The 16874-nt window shown below is 28.1% G+C and overlaps 1 protein-coding gene across 1 annotated transcript; it reads left to right on the plus strand.

Moving 5' to 3' along the window:
- Window positions 1-878: 878 nt before the first annotated feature.
- Window positions 879-7892, plus strand: LOC145745918 (isoleucine--tRNA ligase, mitochondrial-like). The gene is made up of 16 exons (XM_082564099.1): window positions 879-1040; window positions 1168-1293; window positions 2067-2479; window positions 2636-2806; window positions 2946-3067; window positions 3254-3423; window positions 3874-4073; window positions 4363-4539; window positions 4776-5000; window positions 5368-5593; window positions 6087-6212; window positions 6300-6422; window positions 6510-6613; window positions 6852-6994; window positions 7385-7575; window positions 7641-7892. Exons 1-16 carry the CDS (start codon window positions 879-881, stop codon window positions 7890-7892), a joined length of 2931 nt encoding a protein of 976 aa, XP_082420225.1.
- The last annotated feature ends 8982 nt before the right edge of the window (window positions 7893-16874 follow it).

A 16874-nucleotide genomic window follows, 5' to 3' on the forward strand; every position in this document is an offset into this window, starting at 1 on the left:
GTATGGGTTTTAAAAACCGGTCAGACTATTTTTTACACTGACTCATTGAAACACAACTTTAAGTCGCCCCATTCGGTCATTTTGCAATTTGACATTTTCAGTCTTTCCTGTCTTCTATTTGGCCTCAACTGTTCCTCACTATTCGGAAGTAATTCTAGTCGATTGCTACAGAAAATTCTTGTATTTTGATAACTTGTATGTTAAGTGTTATGAAAATTTTCTGCAAACTTGGCCTGCGTTTTGTCTGAGAAATTGGTTTAAAATTTAGGTTAATATGTTGAAAAGGAAATGCTTGCGTTAAATAGTCAGCTATAGAAGTAGGCGCTCTCCGCTGCGGTACCAGGCAAGCAAAGTCTTTAACCGATTTGAAATATTCTAGGAAATCATGCGACATTTACCAGTTTGTAAAATGTTTGTTTAATACATCTACGTTCACCAATCACTGTCTTTTCCGGTGTTACTTACATCTTTGCGTTAAACAATTAAGTGGAAACTATAAAAACACAAACATACTTACTTTGTCATGTTTGATTTAAAAAATGTTAAAATGAAATATAAAATTTTTCTTTGGTCATTTAAACTATCAAACGTTGATATATGATAAATTATTATATATCAAGTTTAACAAGTTATATTTACTTTATTTGAAATGAATAAACAATTAAAAAAATTTATTGTTTTAATAATCAAAGTCCATCAATGTCACACTTCGGTTACTATATGGGTTTTATTATTGTTGTCTAAAACACGTGCGTTTATAAAACGGTATTAATAGCTGAATAGGCAGGGTCTTATTTAACTTAAATTTGTTGTTTTTTATGGAGTTTGTTATAGAAAACTTTGTTTATATTATAAGAATGTACAAATTAAGCTGAAAAATGAAAAAAATTTTAATTTCAAGACGACTTCGTTGGAATTTTCTTCAAAATCAAAGATTTTCAATAAAATCGCCTTTTTCTGAAACTGTTCTTCTTCCAAAAACTACTTTTCCTCAAAAAATTGGCCAAAAAATATCAGAACATGAAATTGATATCCAAAAAGTAAATTTTTTTTAAATCTCACACATAAATATTGTAAAAAAATTAGGTTATGATGAATGTTTTAATTTTTTACAAGTTATATTTTTTGTTTGGTTTTATTATCAGTTAATTATAATTTTTGTAAAAGGTTTGTGGATTTGATAAATTATATAAATGGCAGCAAGAAAACAGAGATAAAAATAAAAGATTTATTCTTCATGATGGACCTCCTTATGCTAATGGTGATTTACATGTTGGGCATGCTTTAAACAAGGTATTTGGTTTACCCAATAAAAAATAAGAGAATCAAAATTTTTGATCACTTGTAGTTTATGATCCATAAAACGAATTTTTTAACTGTGGGATTTTTGCCATTTTTTTGAAAATTTTGTATTTTTATATACATACCTTAACTCTATAGGCTATACATAAATTAAATATATACAAACCATAACACAATTTTTTTTATGTATATATCTTTATCCTCGATGTGGGAAAGTCGAATGCGCGACTTAAACAATAGAGTAACATCAGTTACACCGACCCAGTCTCGAGTTGCCCATGGGGAGTTTGGGATATTATAGATTATAATTGCCCGATAATTATACTGCTGATTAAGTGCTGGCTCAGCAGGAGTTTACATCGTTTATAGCGCCTTACTCAAGGGCGCTACAGCATAAGATCAGTGGGATTGAACCCACGACCTCATGTGTGGTGTAACAAGTGTTTACCACTACACCACGCTGCCGGTTGAATTAATATAAATACTTGATAATTGATTAGTTTTATTCTATAATTGTGATAATCATTTTATAATGTTCTTGTTACCTTTATAGTTTTATTTTTTTGGAGGACATTAAACTACAATTGATCCAAATTTTTTTTTAATTAAAAAAAATTATTCAAAGTTAAGAAACATAGTGTCTATTTAAACTTAATTTTTATTTGTTAAAAGCTTGAATTTTGCAATTAAGAAACTATTTTGTTAATTTTATTTAAATTTAAAAAAACTTTTATTTTAATATATATGCAAAATTGTTGTTCTAGATATTAAAGGATATTTTAAATCGTTACAAACTTCTTAGAGGATTTCAAATTCATTACAAGCCTGGATGGGACTGCCATGGGTTGCCAATTGAAATAAAAGCAATTAAAAGTAAAGATTTTAAATCATTAACGTCGACCCAAATCCGAGAAAAGGCAAAATTATTTGCAATCGAAACAATATCAAAACAAAAAATGGGTTTTAAAAGATGGGGTATATTGGCAGATTGGGAAAATAATGAAAACTGTTATTTTACTTTTGATAACTTATACCAAGCAAAGGAAATAAAAGCGTTTCATGAAATGTACAAAAAGAATTTAATTTACCGCGATTTGAAACCAGTTTATTGGTCTCCAAGCAGTGAAACTGCACTAGCAGAAGCGGAATTAGAATACAATGACAAACACATTAGCAGGTTAGTTTTTTTTTCTCAAGTTTTGTATTTTTTAAACTGAAAATGAACTTTTAAAATATAAAAAAAAATCAGAATACCTACTTTAAAAAGTCACGTTTAATTTAATTTTTTCTTTAATATCACAAACAAAATTACGTTAAACTTATTTTACTTCAGGTCAGTGTTTGTTAATTTCAAGCTTCAAAATTCAAGCAAAATCTTAGAATTATTACCTAACAATGACGCTCAATTATTACAACACAAACCTGAAGTTAATATTCTTGTTTGGACAACTCAACCCTGGACTTTGCCTGCAAATAAATGTCTTTGTTATAAACAAGATGCAGTGTAAGTAATATATATACAAATAAATTATGTTTAAAATTGGTCTTTGTCTAAATATATTGCATTACAGTAAAACAGGATTTTTACATTTATTTACATGTATGTAATTAAAATAAATAAATATTATTTGTTATGCCCTTAGATACTGTGTTGCCAAAAGTAATAACCTAGAAGATAAGAATTTATTTATTTTTGCTGTCGATTGTTTGGAAAATATTCAAAAACTTACTGGGAGTAATTTTGAAATATTAAACACATTTGAGGGTGAGTTGAATTTCATTTAAATTACATTTTTTTTTGGTATGTTACAGAGTTTAAATAAAAATAGATAAAGTTGTACAAAACATTGCTTTAGTATCATAATGTTAGTTTAAAATTACATAAAACTTGATCATAGAATAATTAATAACAATTTTTAATAACAACAACTATTATAAAAAAAATTTTCAGCTATATGCCTGGATGGGTTTACTTGCTTGCACCCGCTCAACCCTGACATTGAGTCGCAGTTACTTGGTTCGGACCATGCCACCACTTTAATAGGAACCGGGGTGGTGCACACGGCACCAGGTCATGGTACCGATGATTTCGAGGTTGCACAAAAGTTTCATCTTCCAACAGTGAGAATTTGAATTTAAATTTTTTAAAACAATATCATTTTTTATTAGGATTAAGTTATTTAAACTCGATTAAAATTTTTTTGCTTGTTATTTTTCTTTTCGGCTTCACTACATAAGGTCTTGGTTTGATCCCCACAGATCTTACTGTAGTGCCCTTGATGAAGGCACTATAAATGTTATAAACTCCTGCTGAGCCCACACTTAAATCAATTTTCAGGTATATATAGTCAATAATATTCCAAACTGCCAAAGTCAATTAATACTGGGTTGGGGTAACTAATGTTACTCTATGTTTGATCATAAAGTCAACCTTTCCACATCAAAGTTAAATAAATATGAAAAAAAATATTATGCAGCTTCAAACACAATTTTAAAAAAATACATTTTCTAAGGAAATATAAATTTGTGCAATTTTGGGTATTACAATAATATATTTTTTTTTACATTCAGGAAAGCCATGTTGATAACAAAGGATGCTTCACTGTCGATGCTGGTTACAATTTATCTGGGAAGTTTATTTTCACTGAAGGAAATAAACAAGTTATTAAAATGTTAGCTGAAAATCAAAACTTATTTCATCAGCATGATTATGTTCATAGTTATCCTTATGACTGGAGAACCAAGAAGCCAATATTTGTTAAAACAAGCAGGTATTATGTTATTTATGCATAATGAGGCTTAGTGGACAATATATGTGTAGGCAATTTATAGGCCTACAAAATAAAATTAACTGCCCTTTGTGGTGCACAGATAAATTATTGCAGTCAAATCTTAATTTTGAGTTGCAAAAATATTATGACATTAAAAATGGAAACTGTGGGGCGGGCTATAGCTTAGATTTAAAAAATAATAAGCTTATTATATTTGTTTTGTTTTAATGGTTAGCAATCTTATATATATAAGTACCTGAAAAACATGTTAATTTACGATTTTTTAAAGACAGTGGTTTATAGACACCAACAGCATACAAACTCAAGCTAAAATTTCATTGAACAACGTGCAGTTTTATCCGACCAATGGAAAGCAAGCGATGACATCACGATTAATGCAGAGACCGTATTGGTGCATTTCAAGGCAGAGGGTCTGGGGATTACCCATTCCTGTGTTTTATCATAAGTAAGAATTTATCTTTTTACTTTATTGTAAAATGCTGTAAAAATTTTACTATAGTATTAAAGTATTAACAAAACTATTGAACTAGTTTATTCCATTTTTATAGATTCATTTTATTAAGTTATTTATTAATGTGTAGATTAACAAGTACTGCTAAAAAATAATTTAAATGAAAGTTTAGTCTTCATGATTATTTACTCTTAAACACTTGTAAATTTGTGATTATTTTCTTTTTTTAGAGAAACTGGTGAAACTGTTCTCAATGACATCACAATCAGCCATTTGATCGCATTGTTTGACAACAATGGTGCTGATGTTTGGTGGAATTGGCCAATCACAGATCTGCTACCCGATGATGTCATAAAAAAAAGTGGTCTCCATGGTAACAGTGAGGATTATGAGAGAGGACATGATATTTTAGATATTTGGTTTGATAGTGGGATTTCATGGGCAACAGTGTTAGGGTAAGGTTGTTTATATTTTAATTTGTTTCCAATGTAAGAAAGTTAATTTCTAACTTTTTTTTTTTTTAATTTTTGTACTTGGTGTGAAAAGGCCAACTTTTTTGCAAAATGTAGGGTTACATATTTAACCTTGCCCATCTTTAGCTGATTTGGCAGGTTTGGTTATTATCAATTGAACAAATGACCTCATGATGTAAAATTAATTGGTATAACCACTAAACTGTGCCACTGATGTTTGACAACTTAATGAAGTTTGAAGGCTGTTCTAGTATAACATTTATCTTATTTACATTTTATGTTAACTTGTTTTTTCAACATAAAAATTTAAGATTATAAAAATATAAATATTGTAAAACTACATTTACAGTAAAAACGAGAGCCTAGATGCCCCCCAAGCTGATTTCTACATTGAGGGTAAAGACCAATATGGGGGCTGGTTTCAATCCTCATTGTTGACTAGTGTGGGGTTAAGAGGAAAAGCCCCTTACAAAAAGGTACTTGTGCATGGGTTTACTGTGGCTGAGAATGGACAGAAAATGTCAAAGTCGCTAGGAAATGTTGTCGATCCAATGGTGCTTACTAATGGAGGAAAGGTGAAATTTTCAAAATAAAATAAATTTTTTTCTTTTCTTTTGATAATGGCTTGAAGTTAGACACCAGTTTACAGTTTATTATTAGGCACCAGACTTAAAATTTAATTGCTCATAAAAGAACCTGTATTACCACTTTTAGCTTAATCAATCTTTTGCCACATGTAAATAAATTTAGTCATGACACATCATTTACTATAATTTTAATAAAGCACCGAAAGGTTAGTCGTAGTGCCAGTCTATGTTTTAAATCTGGTGCTAAATAATAAACTGGGAACTGTAATATTATTGCCCTGATGATAATACATATTAATAACATCTTACCTAAGTATGCTATGACATTGCAACACTGGTAATCAAACCCAGGACCCTATACCACAAAAAAGATATTAACACCTATATCATAACTATGTAGCCAATTTTTTTTAATTCAGGATTTTAAATATACATTTGTATTTTATTATAAATTACAATTTTAAAACAGTAGTTTTTATAGAACAAACAAAAACAACCAGCTTATGGTGCTGATGTTATGAGGTGGTGGGTTGCTGAATCTAATATTTATAGTGAGGTTCAAATCAGCAACAATTTAATGAACTCTGCCAGTCAAGATGTTACTAAGGTAAGTTTTTTAGTTAAGTTTTCTTTTTTTGTACACATAAATTAGACATTTTTTCGTTAATTTTTTTTAATTGAATATTTTATTTAGATTAGAAACTGTTTAAGATTTTTGCTTTCCAACTTACAAGGATTTGATCTCGAATATAATAATAAAACAACAATATTTATTGATGCATATTTCTTAAGTGAACTTCAAATTTTAGCTACCAAAGTGAGTTTTTTTTTTAATCTTTAAATTTTAACTGTTATTTATTTTTTTAAATTTATGTATTTAAATGTAAAAAATTTGATTTTTTAGATAACCGAAGCTTATGAGGATATAGATTATGGGAAAGTTTGTCGACTTCTTGTTAATTTTGTTACACTTTTATCTGGTACTTATTTTACCACAATCAAAGACAGGTTTATCTTTATTGTAATTTATTTTATTATTATAGTAATTTCAATATTAAACTTTATGTTGACTAAAAACTGTGTATTTTAACCATGTGTTTTTTGTTGAGGTTTTATTTATAATCTTTAAGTATTTTTCTAAAATTGTTGAGCAAAAATGGTACAAATTTATTTAACTGCATTTTAAGTGTAAATATTGAATTTATTTTCAATTTATACGGTGATGCCAATGTTATATACTTAACAGATTATATTGTGAATCTGAGAAAAGTGATGTAAGAAGATCATGCCAAAATGTTTTGCATCAAACTTTAAATATTCTAACAACTTCTGTTGCCCCGATATTACCTCACTTAGCTGAAGAAGTTAATATGCACCACCCATTATCAAGTAAACTATTCATTTTAATTGTACCATTTTTATTGGACTTACATAGCCTGGGCACAGGGTTAGGTTTTTCCTTAGCTCAGATTAAATTTGCCTTTTGCAGTTTTGGATATTCTTGTGCATATTACTAGGTATTTAACCCGCCAATTGTTTTTAAATATGGAAAAATTTTGCACTGTTTAATACTGTATTACTTAAAAGTGACATAAAAGCAATAGGAATTGAACCAATGATTTTACAATGTAAAGCCAAGTGTTCTAACCACAACATCGTTCGGCTAGCAACATGTAGTTTCTTGCACAGGGACAACGTGACCTTACAGCAACAGGAAGCAAACCCGAAACCTAAAATATGAAATATTGTTAAAAACAACATTTTTTTGGTCTAACTTAGGTAGCCAAAGTGTTTTTAAAAATGGTTGGTTTAAAAATCCCCAAATTCAAAATAATATGGACTCCAAACAAGTTATTGATTCTGCTCTTAAAATAAAACAAGCATTTCATTCTCTTATCACCTCGTCACAATCAACTTTGTATGACGTCATAATGGAGGTTTCTGATGGTCAATTATTAAAGGATTTAAAGGTAAACTATTTTTAATATTTAATCAAATTTTTTTTACATTTTTTAACAATTTTTATGTTTTTAAGTTACTTCGACATTCTTCCCAACTGCAGGAGATTCTTCTCTGTTCACATTGTACAATTGTGACGTCACAAGTACCAAAAGTGACGCCATCAACCGATGAAAATATTTTAAAATTTGAAAATGATGAATTTAAGTTAATCGTACAACAAAGTAAGTTACACAAATGTGACAGATGTCGGCTTATGACGTCACAGAGAGCGGGAAAATTGTGCGGAAGATGTAATTTGGTTTTAAGTGATTCATGGGATACGTGAATAAAATTTTTAAAAAAAATGTTTAAAAATTAATTTTTTTTTCCGTTTTTGGACACGAATTTAAAACATAAGCTTTCGATGTAGGTTGAATTATTTATCTGTAGTTAAAAAACATCTGCAAGCAGGTTTTATTTAGTTTTTGAACAGTTGGTGAAGAAGAAGAAAAAAAATTTTGTTTAAAATTATATCTAAATTGCATCATTTCGGCTTACCGCACGTGGGCGCTCGCAAGTCGCCCGAATTAAATAAAACCGCTCAATTATTGACAGATCTTAAAGATTTTGGTTCAAATCCTAACAAAACCACACTTTAGCAAATATTAGTTACATATTACAAATTAAGTTAACATGTTTTTAAGTTTTATTTGCTCAATCTCACTAAAAACAAGTTTTTAAGGCTTATATTAAAGCTTTGATAAAATTATGACGTCACAACTTTTATTACGCCATTAGATTAATTTGTGCTAATCTCTAGAAAAATCAAGTTTGTAAAATTAATAAATCTAAGTAATTTGTTAGTGTAAAACATCTTATCACAAAACTAACATTTCGAAAACGTTTCGCGGTTTTTCGTCGTAACAATCTCGCTGTCGACTCTTTCTTGTGACGTCATAATCCATCAATATTATTACAAGAAAATGGCGTCGTTACAAAACAAGAACAAAGGAACAGAATACACAGAAAACCCGAATCAAAGCAAAACTGAGAGAATTTGAAAAAAGGTGACGTCACTTCCTCTGTGAATGACGAATTGTCATTAATTTTTGCATTGACAGTTTTGCCGCACCCTGTAGCAAGCAGAAAGTCAGCATTATTAGATATATAGTGAAAAGCAAAATTCAACTGTTTGCTAAATTTTAGAAATAAGTAAATTTTCTCAAAAATTTTGCAATTTTAATTATTTTTAAATTACGAATTTTTTAATTTTAAACAAATTTTTAAAGATTGAGTTTAAGTTTAGAGAAGTTTTTTTTTGAGAAATTTTATTAATTTAAACTAGTTTTTGATTTTTAATCTAGTTTATTTGTTTTTTAAAACAATTTTTATTAAGGTTGGTTGATATTTTAACTACAAGCAGTTCAACGTGATTTTACTAATTGTTATTGTTTAAAAAATAAGCTTTTTTATTTTTCTCGTTTAAGTTTGATAGCAACGAAATGCGAATTTAACTCCTTATTTTTATATGACGTCATAAACATGTAACAATGCAATCTCGAATCTTTGGATTTTCGTTTTAGAAGGTCGTCTCAGGACGAGGTCATAAAACCCGATTGTTGCATCACAAACAAGGTTCTAAACAGGCCCTGTGACGTCATTAACATTTACCGACAAATTGTTTATGGCCGACTTTAAAAAATCAGCGGTGAAGAATGTGAGTTATTTTTTAGCCGGAGGCGGCTTAGAAAGTTTTCACGAAGGACTTAGAACCATTATACCCACCTCGCTAATGCACGGCTCTACTTTATGAGTCACAATTGTAGTACTATGACGTCATATTGACAGCAGTGGCCGATCAGAAATGGCGATTTTAGGTTTGAATCACATATATTTGGTATTTTGTTCTGCGCGCAAATACAATGAAATGTTTAAAAAGGAAGTGCGTGGATTGGACATGAAAAGCGTGTGTGTGTTAGTTAGTGTATGTGTGTGTATGATACACTAACCTATTTAGAAATACTGTTATGATATGATTTAGAATCTAGGTGTTTGTGTGTATTATAAGCGGCAATAGTACTTTAAAGTGACAAAATTGTACAATTATTTTACAAAACGTAATAATATCTAAAATTAGAATTAATTAAGAAAATATAAAACTTATTAAGGTACTGAATAGGTAAAAATCTATAATTAAATTTGAAATTAGTTGTTATTACCTGGATTTTAGCGATTTTATATATCAATATGTTGTTTAGCATACGGGTTTTTAACGTTGCTTATATAGGCTGGTGTCATGTTCGTTAGAAAGTAGATATTTGTTCTACGTAATAAAAGGTTGCCTATAATCACGTTAATAATGCATTGGATTTATAAAAATTGTAGAATGACGTAATATAAATAATTTATGACGTCATAATTTAAGTTGTGATGACGACAGTTTTTTTATTTTTGTAAGTTTTTTAAGTTTTGAGTTTGTTGTTTTAAATAAAACCTTCTTTTATTGTTGATTGATTTTTTGCAAAGCAATATCGGAAATTATTTTCGATTACTTCTTATTCACTTCCGCGCAACAAAAATACCTTTACGACTTTTCTCTGTGACGTCACAAAGCTGCATTGTTCACGCATGGGCACGCTTGCCATTCGTAGTTTTTGGGCGTGAACAGAGAAATTCAGTTTCTTCGTGTTTTTGTTTTTTTTAGAATTTTGAAAGCTCTATGACGTAACAAAGGTGTTAAAAATTAGTTCAAATAATGACGTGTTTGTTTCAGTTAAATTTCAAAAAAATTTCAATTTATTTTTTGTATCTCTCAAGATTTTTGAAGAAAGGAAAAAATTAACTGAAGTAGTTTGAAGTATATCGCGTTTTGGCGTATCCCCCTTTTACTTAAACCTACTATACGTAATATTTCCAGTTTTTTTGAACTTTGAAAATTGAGACGTTATGTTGTCTGCGGTTTGGAGAAATTAAGTTGAAATGTTAAGGCGGTTTTCGCTTTGAATTTAATAGCTCCGTGTGTAATGAAGTTAATATCAGGAAAGGGTTAAGTTAAATTTGGTTTTCACTATTCAGAATTGACCAAAAATAAAAAGATTTTTATAATTAAAAAAAACTTTAAATGTAAGATTTTTAGAAACTTTTTGTTTTTTGGAAATGTTTTAAAATTTTGATATTAATTAATTGTTGTTTTATACGCCGTAAATTTTTAGGTTGAACCTTTACAGACGCCTATGCTTGCTTTGAAACTAACGTAAAATCATTTGAAATTAAGTCTGCCTATTTTATGTCAAATTATTGAAATAATATCCACCCAAGGGACTTTAATACAATCTTAGTTTTCGTTTTTTGTAACTTACAAGTCTGCCCAAACTACTGAATATTTTATAGCGGCCTGTGCGACGTGCTGTACAAATATACAATATTGATTTTGTGTTTTTTAATTAGATTATCTGTAAAAAAGTGGCTACATTTGTTTTATGGTAAATCGCGCACTGTTTAGTGTAAACTGATGTTAGGAAAAGGTTAGAAATGAAAATATTATGTAATTACGAAAGTTTTGATTAAAGTAAAACTATAGTTAATGTTTTATTTAGTTTAAATTAAAATTAAGGTTATAAATAGATTTGCAATTTAAATAAAATTGTATTTTTAAAGTTATTATATATAAATTGAAATGCAATAAGGTTACGTGTTTAAATGTGTTTTGTTATTAGTTTAAACCTGGAATCAAATTAAATTTAGTCACGTTTTTGTGCGGTAAGAAAAGAAACCAAAAAAGTAAATGTAATTCTCTAAAAAAATTAAATAAATAAACATAGGTGTATTATTGAGTAAAGTTTATTATTTTTATTTAAATATTGCAAAAATGATTTATTTTTATATTTTTTCCTTAAAATTAATAATTTGATTAATTTGGACCACAATGCAAAGTAAAACCGCGCACCGACAAACCAGACTTGTGACGTAATAATCGGACGAAAGTGATCTGAGATTCCAGAATTTAAGGAAGTTTGTAATCCCAGTGGAATAGATTTTATATCGGAAAAACAATGGCGTGGAAAAATTATATTTAAGTTTGACAGAAATAAAGTTATCGCGGTTTTGTTAATGGTGTTATTACATTTCGTTTATTTTTAGCAAAATTAAATTTAGTGAGTTGTTATATGTTTTTAAATTTACCTGAATAGTTAAAAAATTTAACATCATATTGTTTTAATAATTTGGTTTAAAATGTTAAATTAAAAAGATATTTTTTATAAAAATTAATTAGTTTAATGCAGTTTACGGTTTTATATTTTGTTATATGGATTGTTTCTTGTTCAAGTGTTTAGTTTTTTTAAAGCTTTGGTTTGTTGAGAGCTTTTCTTTTTTAGGCTTCTGTGTGTAATAAAATGATGAATAACAGAGTTGTTAAAAACAACTTCCGCCACCCCAACCTCTGCCAAACCTTTTCTCAACTGTTCAACTTTTGAATATTAATTTTATTGACTGCGGTGAAAGCTAAAATTAGAGCAGACTGTTTTAAAAAACAAAATTTAAAACAGATTTTTTAAAATTAAATAAGCAAAACAATAAGAAGTAAAAATAAAAAGAAGAGTTATTGAAGTAAAAAAATATTTTTTGTAAAATTCTAAATTAATTTTAGTCAGCTATTTTATTATTTAAAATTTTCTGCAAATAAATATTTTTAATTTTTATAAAATTTTAAGTATTTAATAACCGCGTTTGTGATAATGAGAATATTGATACGAAAATGATTCCATATTTGGACATGGTTTACATGCTGGGCGTTTGTTTAAGGCTAGACGCGGAAAACTTTCTAAAATTGATTTTTTCCAAATTTAAATGCTCTAATTTGTGTGGAATTCAGCTTCTGAATTATTTATGATCTAGTCGATTTTTTGACAGATTTTCGTTAATCACGTGACTAATTACTTGAATTATTTTTTTACAGTCTTTAAGTTAAGAAAAACAGTTATTTTGTGTAAATTTAAAAGTGATTTGTATTTATCTTTATTGGATTATTACGTCATAACGTACTTGACTTTCAACTTCACCTCAAGAGGGCAGTATTTAAATCACCTTACAGTTTATCTTCGATTTTTTTAAACCAACAACAATGGGATCGATCTGTGGTAAAGAAGCAGCCAAGACAGAAGCAAAAAAGGAGGAGGTGAAAAACGAGGAAAAGGCGGAAGAACAGCAACAGGAGGCAAACGGAAAAGCGGAGCAGACGGAGGAGAAAGATGAGACGAAACAAGAGGAGGACGCAAACAAAATGTCGAATGAAATTGTAAATGATGCCGTCGCGGAAGCAAGCCAGCAGCAACAAGAACAAGAATAAACTTTGTAAAAAAAAACTTTTTCTGGATAATAATTTTTTTAAATTTTTGTAGAGAAAATCTATTTAAAAACATCATTTTAAAGATAATTTTAATACAGTAAAATCTTATTTAAAAGTCAGCCATTTTTTCCTTTTAAAATTTAATTTAAGATATTCCATTAACCCACATGACAGATGTAACAATATCTTTACAGTGTTTTAAATGTGTTTTGTGTTAAATATTTACGCAAAAGGTGAATAATAAAAACTATGTTGCTATTTTACAGTCTCATTTACCTAACGTGTTTATAAAAAAAAACTTTGTTAAATTTATTGTTTTCTAAGAGTCTAAACTTTTATGTGTTTTGTTTTAAAATATTGCCTGTCAGTAGTTTCAATTGTAAATGCTAATAACATTTTGGGGAAATTTTAAATTAATTTGTGTCATTTTTGTCTATTGGTCACGTGACCTTACGTCATTCGATTGTTTACGTATACTTTTCCGAATTCTTTTGTTGTGTTGTGAGTATGTTTGTATTACAACGAAAATCACCGCTAAAGAATCACAGAATGATTTGGCAACACTAAAATGCGTGACGTCATTTTATCTTGTAATGACGTCATATCCGTGAAAAAATGCTTACAGCAAATTGCAATGCACTATTGGTTTTGTTATTTAAATAAAGTGTTTATTGAAGGAATATTTTCAAAATAAATTAAAGATTCAGTAAAATAAAAATGTTTGTTTTTTGGTTATTTTTAGTTTGTTTTAGAATATAATTGCTTATCAATATTAGTAAATGGTTTAATACCAATTACACAAAATAGTAAAAAACTATTTAATAGTTTAATTTGTTTAAAAAACGGAATATTTAAAAGCATATTAAACCCACACAATTTAAACTTAACAATATTGTTTAATTTTGTGTTACTTTGTATAGCCTAAGGCACCAGGTTCAATTAAACTTAAGTTTAAACTGTTTATGCTTGATAATCTGCACACAGGGTTAATGTAAAAGCTAATGACGTCATGAATTGATAAAAATATTGGTGAAGATTTGAGGTTTGTTATTTTGAATTAGTCATTTAATTTAAATGCCAATGATAGAAATATTAAAGGTGACATATTTTGTTTATCAAATCACTTTTATTTTGGGAATTTTTTGATATTAGTCACTACGTTTAGGGTTAATTTTTCTTTGTTTTATTAAAAATAAAATGCTAAATATGTAGTTTGACATTTAATTTAACAAATAGACGAACTATTTTTCTGTAATTATGTCGCTACTGTCCTTTGCGCGCCTATTCGTGACGTCATAAATTGAAAGAATTAATGACTACGTGAAATGTCATTTGGAAAGAAAAAACTTTCTGTCTGTGTCGTGAAATGAAAAAAAAGGTCTTTCGCTTTTCTTAAAAGCGTGCTTTCATTGCAAATTACTGTCAAACAAAATGTCTTATAATGTAAACAGTTTAAAATTCCTTTGGACGAAACTATAAACAGGCTTCCATTCTGTTACACAGTGCATTAAAATTGCATGTAAAAGCTAATGTCAGAAAATACATATTATTTAAAAAAATCTTACTTTTTATGAGGTTAAAATCACTCATTTTTATGTGCTACCAAAAATGTTAAGTTCATCAAGTAAATATATCAATTTAAAAATTCTTTAAATATATTGTAGTAAAAATATTGAACCAGAGTGCAATAAACCCATGGTTGTTATTGTAAAGTGTTAGCTATAATAGTATTGGGTCACATAACATTACATCATTATTTAGAAACTGGCTTATTACAAAAAGGTTTGTCTTAATTGCCTTGCCCTAAATATTTGCCTTTGATTAATTTCAACTTCGCTGTAAAGGTAAACAATACTGCATGACGTCATCGCCTGTTTGATTAATTATTTTGCATTTTTTTGCACGTTTTGTTACGCATTGTTTAAATAAAAGTTTATATTACATAATAGTATGCAAAAAAGCAATGTTTTTTTACTTTATATATTAAATACAATTTAATTAATAAATATGCTACATTTAATACAATTGCAATTTTAAACATGATCAATTGTGGTAAAATAAAATATATTTGTTCAATTGAATTGGCACAAAATTTCTGTAAAATGAAAGAGGGGTCACGTGACTTTAAAAATGTCACATTAGTTCATTTTTTAATTGAATGAATATACTCTGGTTAATGCATGCAATCATTTACAAATAAAGTTTTAAATGAAATGCTAATATTTTTTATAATTATTTGAAATTTTAATGATATTTTAATAAAACAGTTTAACAATCAAGTTACCATATATGGTTAAAATTATGTCATTTCATTGGCAGCAATTATAATATCGTTAATCAAATTAAAATGTCCAAAATGCCAACGACTCTATGCATTATCTATGCACATATAAGTGTGAACTTATACTTACAAAGGGTTATATATAGATGTTTACTCAATAACTTATATAAGTGCTGACCAGTGGCTATTATACACATGGGCATTAATGTACGCAGGTCTGAATTATCGCAAACTTTAATGGAATTTGAAATATTTTTTTAATTTTCGCTAGGGAATATGGGTTACTGAACAATGCATATGAATGAACATATAAGTTAAAAATGTAAAATATTGGTCAATAGGTTTGATATACTTATTCTAAAAATATATATGCGTTAATATTTTTTGTATCTTTGACAAATTTGGCTTGTTTATATTAATTAAACATAAAAAATGCATAACTTGCATTTATTATTAGTTTTTCTGGTTTGTTACAAATTTTAAATGTACTTTCTATTGTGCTATGTGTAAGCCCATATTCGTATATTTATTATGTTAAAAAATTGTAATTGTCGCTTTTTATTTTTGTTTAAATGTAGTCAGTCATGTTTAATTTGAAAGCTTTCATTTTAAAAAGGGAAATTGGAAATCCATTTGCTTAGTAATCGTTTTTTACTTGATAGCTCCACGAGATTTTCTCGTTATTGAAAAGAGATTTTTCATTGAATTAAGCTACCTTATTTGTAACTATGGACTTATTAAATAGAAAGTGCTATTGTATTGTTAATTGTATTTTATTTTAATAATTAATTTTTTAACTCTCTGAACTTTATTTCAATTTAATAACTCTTTAGTGCCATCTTTTTGTAGTAATTGTAAAAAAACAACTACTCATAAAAAACAAAAAATACGAAGCTATTTTATAAACTTATCATATTTTTAGCTTTATAAATATTTAAAGCTTATAAAAAAGTAAAAAAAGATTATATTCTGATTTCAAATTTGCCTTATACTTTTTATCATTTATAGAAATAAAAATTTAAATAGAATAAAAAAACAATTACATAATTTAATTGACAATTTAATTATTAATTTTAAAAATATTTTCAACTTTAAGCTAAAAATTAAATTGGAAATTATTTAAAATTAAATTGAAAGTTTTTAGTTTGAGGACAAAGTTAAAACAGTAAAATATTGTTGTAACAATGGTTCTGGATGGGTGATTTTGTGTAATGCTGTTTAGAAATGTTTCCAAAGCAAAAGTTTTTTTCGTTTTAGCTGCTTTAAAAAAACTTATTTTTACGTGATTTCTAGCTAGTCCTGTCTATATTTTTAAAATTACTAGTTTCCCTTTTTAACTATTTTAGTTAAACTTAAAATTAACAAGCACGTGGCCAGGTAGTGTAGTGGTCAGAACACTTAGCTTCAGTCTTCACTACACAGCTACATTAGGTTTTTTGTTCGAACTCGCACTGCTCTTATACTGCAGCGCCCTTGAGTAAGGCGCTTTAAACGATATAAACTCCTGCTTGGCCAACACTTAATTAGTACTTTATACTTATCTGGCAATAATATTCTATAGTATCCCAAACTGCAAAAGGCAACTCTAGCTGTCTAGACTGTATTGGCAGATTGGGGTAACTGATGTTACCCTATGTTTAGGTCGTGAAGTCGACCTTACTACACCAAGGATAAATAAATATTAACAAAATATATAAAAA

Source organism: Corella eumyota, chromosome 3, assembly GCF_963082875.1.
Source record: "Corella eumyota chromosome 3, kaCorEumy4.1, whole genome shotgun sequence".
NCBI lineage: Eukaryota > Metazoa > Chordata > Ascidiacea > Phlebobranchia > Corellidae > Corella > Corella eumyota.